The sequence below is a fragment of the Taudactylus pleione genome, unplaced genomic scaffold, assembly GCF_031769625.1.
Source record: "Taudactylus pleione unplaced genomic scaffold, aTauple2 ptg000018l, whole genome shotgun sequence".
Classification (NCBI taxonomy): domain Eukaryota; kingdom Metazoa; phylum Chordata; class Amphibia; order Anura; family Myobatrachidae; genus Taudactylus; species Taudactylus pleione.
In genome coordinates, this window is record NW_028284420.1 from 19,731,692 (window position 1) to 19,741,280 (window position 9,589).

The following is a 9,589-nucleotide window of genomic DNA, read 5'->3' on the forward strand; positions in this document are numbered from 1 at the left end:
ACTGCGTTATTTGAATTTTACTTCTTTCTGCTGATTGCCATGTTTAGAAATACCCCTAGATCACACATTGCCCCCTTATATGCCTCGCCTCTTGGAAATGCAGAATGCACGTATGAATAGAAGAGGTGAGCAAGGCTTAATGATGGCATTCAAGTGTGTACGGGAAAAGGGTGCGATGATACTGACTTCATTATGACTGCTCACTCAGGTGTTGAGTCGGACGTAATTTTCGGACCTGCATTGTGTGAACGGACAAAAATGGAAAATGTGGATATTCACCCATGCCTTGTCTCATGGGAGTCAGTAAAGGTGGGTACACCCCTGACCGATATATATCTGCAAATCAACTGATCTGCAGATATATATGCAGACTGTGCAGAACATATGTTCTGACATCACTGACGTCACAACTGAGCGGGCATTTTCTGCTGGTACACACTGGCCGACGCACACACGATATATTGGCCGTTCAAATGCATGGCTGATATGTCGGTCAATGTTTAACCAGCATAAGTCCCCTTAGGTGTCTCCTGAACATTCCACTGCTGACCTGCCATGGAAAAATGTATCCAGAGTAAAAAGGTTACTACTCATTGTTCTGCTCTCTGAGGAAACACTGAGGACTGGCACATATGTGACACTGGAACCTGAAAGCTAGAAAAATAATAAACTTTTATGTTTAAAATGTTTAGATATCGTAGATAATTTATATTGTATCTCCCATACCCATGGCAACCCATTAATACATTGTTCAAAGCAAAAAGGCAATTTTGACAGTGTAATACCAGTAAAGCCCCAAACTTTTCTTCTGATAAACACCTGCACCCTAAATATATTTTAAACAGTAACAGTGAGTTATATTTATTTTATCCTATAATTCTGTGGTGCTCAAATAGAGGCTCTCAAATTGCATATGAAGGAGGTCTGATGGGTATGTGAAAGAGGTCTGGTGTTCATGTGAGGAGGTCTGATGGGCATGTAACGGGATGTTGGGACATTTTATGGTCATGTAAGAGGCACATGGTGAGGTTTAATTGGCACATGTAGAGGTTTGATGGGCAAGTGAGATCTGGTAGTGAGGAGATCTGATGGAATATGGGGGGGTCTGAGGGGCTGTAAGAAGCATGCACTGAAATCTAATGTGAATATGGGCAGGTCTTATTGGCAAGTAAAAGACATGGCTGATGCAGTTCCATACCAAGAGATAAAGGCCACAGCTGCCCATTACATGCCCCAGCGCCCTGATCCCTGTAGAGGCTCCCAGCTCCATGAAGTAAGTAGAGCTGGAGTAGTGTTTAGTTTTGTAAAAGTACCGGTGAAAAGAATCTAGGAAGTGCCAGTGAGAAAGTATATCACTGGTCTTATAGGCAGTAATGGGAGGGGGGGAAGGGTGGTCCAATAGCATGTGTGGAGGTCAGATGGCCAGTAGGGAGGTTTGATGGGCATGTAACTACGATGCATGTTTCTTTGCAGTATATCAATAGGTATTTTTTTTTGGTTGGCTTTATTTGGCCACTCCTGTTATCATTCTTCAAGATCTGTTATTCCCTCCTGTAAAAAGTTTCTTACTGAAACTGCATTACCAGATTGTACAGTCTCCATCTGTTTCTTCTGATGAGGTTGAACGCCATTTTAAAAACAATTGGAAAAAGCTGACAATAATGAAACAGATATTAGCAAAAAAATGTTCTTGAAAGAATACTTATTGGCGGTTAAAGAGTTAACACCAATCCCATGTCTGTTAAAGGCTCAGGATGCCATATAAATCTGGCATTCCTCTACTAGGTGCTTGGAAACCAGCCTCCCTCTAACATTCTACCATAGCGACCACCCAGATTCCAGGCTTGTAAAGCTTTTGACAAGTATACAATGTCTTCCTGTACACATCCAGAAATATGATATACTGGACTCAGGGCCTGCGGACGGTCGTTCCTAAAAAGGGGCCGGCTATTTAAATTGAGCGCTCGCTGATTGCAGTTTGTTGATGCCTCTATGTCTGAGCGAGCGAACGAAAAATGCGCTCGCTATTTTGTAAAGACGCCCCTTTGCCATTCGCATCACACGTCATCTCCGGTATTTATTTGATTAATTGGGTACATTGAAAGGCATCTGAACTGCTCGCAGTGCTTGTGGTAGGTTTATCCTACCGCAATCACTGCGAGCAGTTCAGGCTAAAAGACATCCAAGTGACGTGGTCGATGACGCTACTTTACTAATTATGCACTCCCATTAAACGCCCGTTTTGACCGTTAGGCACACCTGCGTTCGGATCTCCACTCCCCCGTTTTCAAGCACCTTCCCCTGTTACCACCCACAAACTGTACATTCTGTCAATCAAATTAGCAGACCCTCACTGTTTCGCGAGCGCTCGATTTCCGACCGCAATGACTGGTTTGCGCATGTGCATTACGACCCATACGCATGCGCAGTTGTGCGAACATCGCTCATAGCGAACGAGCGGCCGCTTACGAGCGGCTCTGAATCAGGCCCTCAGTATACACAGGCAAATATTGCTCCTTAAACATAATGAAGATTGTGCACCGTTTATGTACACATTATAACAGAAAACAATAAAATAAATAAATAAAATACATCTTACAACCGGGGCTGCAGAGTTGGGAGTAAGGGCCTGATTCAGAGATGTACGCTAATGCAATTTTCTCGTAAATCGAACGATTGTTTGCCACTGCGCATGCACCGCAACCAGGTTACAGACTGCCAGCGTTTGGGGGTGGTAATGGGGAGTGGTCACAAAAACGCAGGCATACCTGTCCGTTTAAACGCCGTTACATGGGCGTGCATAAATTAGCCACTGCAATTGCATACACAGCTCTGCCTGTCAGAAGAGCCCCCATGGCTGCAGCAGGTCAGACCTGCCGCAAGGGTAAGATGGCCGCCGATGTACTTCGATGTTACCGATGTTTACGTAGGCATGCGCACTCCCATGCAGGTGAGAAGGCAGCAGTGGGCGTCTTGATGCTCAGGTGATCTTTGCTGACATTTGCATAATTTAGCAACTGCGTTGCGTACGGGAATGCAGTTGCGATCGCATTAGCGTCCGTCTCTGAATTGGGCCCTAAGACAACTAGAAGGCTCACTTTTGCACCTTGGCAAAATCATGTTGCACTAAAAGGGGACAAATTAAAAATGTACATACAGATTTACAATTGAAAGTAGGTTGCGCCCAAGCAAATCACAGTGTTAAAATAAAGCTGCTGAGTATTTGTGTCATACTTCCTACTTCTTTTGCCTACGCTCTGTAAGATCCCAGAGTGGTAGTCTATAATGGATATCAGTAGAGGGGTCACAATGAAATTGCCATTGCTCAGCAGGGGACAGGGCCACAATCAGTGGCGGGCTGGGCCGGGGGGCAGGGTGCCATGTGCCCCCCGGGCCGCAGCGTCATGCGGGCCGCGGGCAGTCTGTGTCACTGTGACACAGACTGCACCGCATGTGTAGCGCTGACCGGACGGAGTTCGGTCAGCACTACACAGCACAAACACACAGCCGCCGGCTCCAGCAGCTGTGCGTTTGCTTTACCAGCTGATGAGAGTCAGACAGACTCTCATCGGCTGCTGCTCCCACTGCCAGAGCCGGACATCTTCCGGCTCCCGCAGTGGGTAATGGGAGTGATGCGTCACTCCCATAACGCGTCACTCCCATAATGCAAAGCGGCAGACGGAGGAGCTGATCTCGGCGGCGGGACCAGGAGCAGGAGCGGGTGTCAGGTAAGTGTTTTTTTTTTTTTTATATTATGTGGGTCTACTGCGGGGGGTCTGGCACTATAAGGAGGAGACCACTACTGGGGGCACTACCAAAGGGGGGGACTACTACTACTGCGGGCGCTACAAGGGGGGGACTACTACTACTGGGAGCACTACAAGGGGGGGGACTACTACTACCGGGGGCACTACAAGGGGGGGACTACTACTACTGGGGGCACTACAAGGGGGGGGACTACTACTACTGGGGGCACTACAAGGGGGGAACTACTACTACTGGGGGCACTACAAGGTGAGGACTACTACTGGGGGCACTGCAAGGGGGGTACTACTACTGGGGGGGACTACTGCTAGTGGCACTACAAGGGGACTACTACTAGGGGCATTGCATAGGGGGAGGGGACTACTACTAGGGACACTACATAGGGGGGAGGGGACTACCACTGGGGGCACTGCATTGAGGGACCACTGCTGGGGGCTCTATATAAAGGGCAATAGTGGGGGTACTGCATAGGGGGAAGACTACAACTGGGGCCACTATTTAAGGGGCACTGCATAAGGGTTACCACTACTGGGGGCACTATATAAGGGGCTTACTACTGGGGGCACAAGGAGCATTGCATACGGGGGATCACTACTGGGGGCACTACTCGAGGCCTTCATAAGGGTGTCCTCTCCTGAGGGGGGGGGGGCGCCGTAGCACGCACATTCTTTCGGGCACCCTGGCTACACGCTACTCCTCTGCCAGGGCCGCCTGCATGCATTTGCCCCCCAGGCTAAAAGTTGCCAGCCAGCCCCTGGCCACAATGATCACCAAGCCGCCCACTTCACTGCTTCTCTATCCAGACCAGCTTCTGGGAGTTCTTTTCCTGTATGCAAAAAAAAATTGGATGGACGCAGTGTGTTGAAACATACTAATGCCACAGGAGGCATCTTGTGTATATAGGCGCATCCTGATGACTTCTCTGATCCGCTGCTGTGTCCACAGAAGCAGCATCGGCTCATCTGCGTGAACATTGGTCATCTGACCTATTGTTAAAATACACAGTTCCTGCCTCCTGCTGCGACGGAGGGAGGGAGGGACAGAGGGTGGACAGAGGGGGGCGTCGTCAAAATTTAATTATATTGCCCCCCCTAAAAAATATATGTTCCAATGCCCCTGCTTGCCAGTGATGTTGCCCTGCACACAGAATATATAGTAAGAATCAGCTCTAGATCTATACTGTATAAAGGATTTCCCTTTATTCAACAATGGGAATATCCTATGTTACCGACTAGATCTTGAACTGAATCTCACTGTTATTTCATAATCACCTAGTCTCCTGGAATGTCAGGGATACTCCTCAAATATTGGGAGTCCTCCCGGACTCCCAGGAATGTAGGCTAAACTCCCAGATCCTAACTGCTGGGAGTAACAGCAACGCCTCTCTTATGATGTGACATGACATCCCGGTATTCAATGAACTTTCCAGAAGAGGTGAGATAGAGGAGGTGTGTGGTGACAAGAGAGAGAAAGAGTGAGAGAGAAATGGGGGGGGAGGATCAAAAATAGAGGGTGGGGAGATGGGAAGACTAAGGGCTTTATTTACTACAATCTGCATTTGTAATGCAGATTGTAGTGTGATATTATCGACTGAATTTACATTGCGAATTCAGGCAATATCACAGGGATTTACTACAAATCCTGTGCAGGGACAGAGCTTGCGATAAAGCTCTGTCCCTGCGAATCCCCTCCACACACTTATCACGGAATTTTCGCGAAAAATACAGTGACAAGTGCCGACGCATGCGCTGACCGTCTATAAGCCCCGCCCCCCACGATCATGGAAACCCCCCCTCCGCGACCCCCCCTCCCTTAATTACACTTACCTGCAGTCATCGGTGCTCCGGTGATGTCCTCCGTGGCTCCGGTCAGCTGACATCCCATACTGCACTGGGACCTGGGACTTGGTCAGGTGACGACCGGGCCCCAGTGCAGCATGGGAGACCAGCTGACCGGAGGGAGGACATCACTGGAGCCCCGATCATCGGTCCCTGGACTCAGGTAAGTTTTTTTCTTTATACTTTTTTTTCTTTAGCAGTGATCAGCGTGTGGTCTGTTTAGACCACACAACTGATCACTGGGGCCGGCTCCGGGCTCCAGGTGGCTTTATCACAGGGCTTTCCCCGGTATATTTTCACAATTTATTTTTAGTAACTTTGGCCAGATCACATTTCCCATTACAATTATGGGAAATGTGACCTGCTTACTAAAAATAAGTGATAATTAGGGCTTGGAGTAGAATTTTACGAATTCTACTCCAATTGCCCTGTAGTAACTTTAGGTGATACTAAAATAATGTGAAAAGGGTGTGAAAACACCCTTTTTCACTTTATTTTACTAAAAATGATGTTAATAAATATAGCCCTAAATGAGGTGAGATATAAAAAGTGGGGAAGAGAAAATAGGGATGAAGGTGGGGGGGGGTGTAAAGGGGCCTATCCATTACGCGACCTGAAAAACTGAACGACTTGTGTTCAGTCCTTCAGGTCGCCGGGTTCGGTGCCCGCATTGAATGACATTCACTGAACGTCATTCAGTGCAGGATCCCGACCTCCTATCTGGGAACATGTGGAACTTGACGATCGTCGTCAGGTTGACCAGCATGATCCGTAGATAGTCGGGTCGGCAAGGAGCCAGCGTGCACGCACATCACTGGTCCTTGCCGGCTATCGGCTATCCATTAGACGACTTTCTGAACAATGCGACCAAAACCTCCTGGTTTTGGTCGGATCGTTCAAAAAGTCGTGTAATGGATAGGCCCATTAAGAAAGAAAAAAGGGACAGTGAAATGGGGAAAAAAAAGATGGGTGGGATTGGTTGAGAGGGTGTGAGTAAGGGGTAAAGAGAAAATGTTATATATATATTTGCCTGGTGGTGTTGGACACACCTCTGGGTGCATCCGCTTCACCACCTCTGGGTGCTCCTTGTAGAATGTCCCTCAAATAATTTTTAGATACGCAAGTATGGGTGGGTGTTAGTAGAACATAGTATTATGTAATGCTTAAAAATGAGAACAACTGATTGTACAATCGCATGTAATATGTTGCCACTATATAAATAATGGATAATACAATTATTATTAGAGATAAATCTACTATTAAAAACAATAATTAAAAACAGAGCTGACAGATTGGACAAGTGGATAGCATATATGTTTTTGTCAGTCTGGCTGGCAGTTGGTAACCATGCTTCCAATTCTGAATGATTTGTCACTTGACAAGGTCAGCTGACAATGCTAACCCAGAGGAGGGTCATGTGAGCATTAAAAAGGGTTGATAAATGAAATAAATGTATTAAAAATGGTTTGCCTGGCACTAAATGTCTGTATGTAGACAGAGAACACTTACATCATTTGATGTAAATTTTGTGTACAAGTCTCTATTAGGAGACACAACAGGGCAATATGCTGTATGGATTCTCCTGATATTTGTCGACCGAATTACTCAGAATAGGATTATTGATGTAACTCACCATTATTTCTCTCTTTGTAATAAATGACTCTGTGGCGGCCCCATGTATGTCCTCAATGTGCTCTCAGTCACCCCTATAACATTGCACTCCTTATTAGAGATGTGCGCGGACCCCTGTGTTTTAATTTTGGCAAAACCACCCTTAAATGTTATGATTTTGGTTTTGGCAGAACCACCTTCAAGTGTTTTGGTTCTTTTCTTTATTGGTTTTGGATTTCTTTAAAATTAATAAAAAACGGCTAAAATCATGTAATTTGGACGTGTTTACATGCAATCCAAAACACGAGATCCGGTTTTTAGATCAGAGTTCAGAAATTACTGGAAGACCCAAGTCGGGACTAGGTTCTGCTCAGAACCCGAAAAGTGATCCGAGTCAGGACTCGATTCGACTTGGAACCCCACAGTTTGGGTATTTTTCGTTTTTCAGCAAAACCGAACTGCACATCTCTCTATTCGTCATGCCTTCAGGAGATCCCATTCTAGAACTGTTCACTAAATAGCATTTGCTTCAAAAACTCATGTTTCAATATGAAAGCAATGAGCCATAACACTCCTTTATGTCCGCTCTAAACAGTTAACCTTATAAAGCTGATAAAAAATGTATCCAAAGACAGAACACCAGCACGTTGCCAACTACTTTCCGCTACTCATTGTGATCTAATGCACAAGGAAACCGAGGCAAATACCTGTAACTGTTAGTGATGGCCAACTACAAAAGAGAGGACTGCGGATCAGTGGTAGTTTCTATTCCGGCTGTCGGGATACCGGCACCCTGACACCAGTCAGAATTCCAGCTCCAGCATCCCGACCACCTGCATCCTGACAGTAAGTATTTGGGTTAGGGGGAGTGTTAGGGGTTAAAGTTAGGCACTAGTGGGAGGGTTAGGGTTAGGCACTAGGGCGAGGGTTAAGATTAGGCTGCAGGGGGGGGGGAGGTTAGGTTTAGGTGGCAAGGGGGTGGAGGGTTAGGTTTAGGGTTAGGATACTTACGGACATGTGTCGGTATCCTAACCCTGTCGGGATGCCGGCGTCAGGATTCTTGAGCACCGGCATCCCGTACCCAACCCGTCGGATCAGTGAACATGCCAACATGAAGTCAAATACAATAATAAGTCAAATACATCCATGTATTATATATATGCCATACATGGCTCAATTATATACCTCCAAAGCTTAAAATTATGGAGAAATCAGAATACAACCCAAATTAAAAGGTAGAAGGTCCCTGCTAATTTTATGTATTCCCCTTTAACACTACGTTAATGTCCTGCTGTTTAACAGTCTTCTTTTGTGTGACACTTTTTGAATACATGTTTGTGTCTATTAACATCAAGATCGAGTAGCGTGCATATAATGGTCTCACAAGATACACATATAAATATAGATCTAATGGGGAACACAGAAAGCATTATTAATGAGCCCCTTCCCCCACCTTCACGCATTGTCTCTTCAAATTGATATGCATGAAATTGTCATAACGGTATGTGGGGAAGACTGTTTAGTATGAATGACATGTAGACTAAACCAATTCATCACAACAAGCTGAATTTGTGCACAAAATTGCCTAAAGCGGGATTAAAAAGTTCTCTCACACTGTTTTTCTAGATCACAATCATATCTAGAAGGGACCAAGACCTGACAATGTACACCCAAAGGCTCACAATCCACACACTAGCTTTAAATTACAAGCGTTGCTGTAACAGTACAATGTATGTTACATTTACAATGGTCTAGAAGTTAAGCAATAATATGATCAATAAAAGAATATACAAAGTAAACTCACCAGTTGAACGGTGCAGAGGAGAATTAAGGTGCATCTTCCAGTGCAGCATCCCATCCTTTTGTCAGGGGGTACAAAGTTCTCCAGCGTACCCCCCCTAATCTACACTCACAAAGCGTCTGTGACTAGAGGGGTCTGTCATTGATCATGTTCAGAGTGGGCAAAGCTCGCTAGGCATAAACTGCCTGCTAGGGAGTAGCTATGTACAGACGAACAGACCTGTCTTTCTGAAATGTAGGAACAGATGCTTTTCAACTGATGCTGAGCCTCTCCCCCTTAATCTCTCTTTCTCACAAATGCAAGGAAGAGGGAGGGGCCAGTATCTATTTTAAAGGAGCAATGCTGAACTAATCACAGACAAAAGAGCCTGACAATGGGCAGAGCTCAGTCAGTTTTGTGGAACAGTCAATAATTTGTAAATTGGTTACACTATCCGCAGCAGACAAAACAATAGCAGACAAAGAAAGTGTAATATATATCATACCTCCCTACCGTCCTGATTTAGGTGGGCCAGCCCTGATTTGAGTTGACAGTTCTGATGTCCTGAACCACTACCTTTGTGTGATGACAGGTT

The 9,589-nt window shown here is 45.8% G+C and overlaps 1 protein-coding gene across 2 annotated transcripts in view; it reads right to left on the reverse strand.

The window, feature by feature from the left end:
* NKAIN4 (sodium/potassium transporting ATPase interacting 4) overlaps window positions 1-9,290 on the reverse strand; it is a 63,360-nt gene extending 54,070 nt beyond the window's left edge. The window contains exon 1 of one of the 2 annotated variants that reach the window (XM_088482990.1): window positions 9,019-9,290. In XM_088482990.1, the coding sequence (XP_088339116.1) occupies window positions 9,019-9,072 (54 nt within the window). In that variant the 5' untranslated portion in view covers window positions 9,073-9,290. The remainder of the gene's footprint in view (window positions 1-9,018) is intronic. The other variant, XM_088482981.1, reaches the window with a different exon arrangement.
* Between the last annotated feature and the right edge of the window lie 299 nt (window positions 9,291-9,589).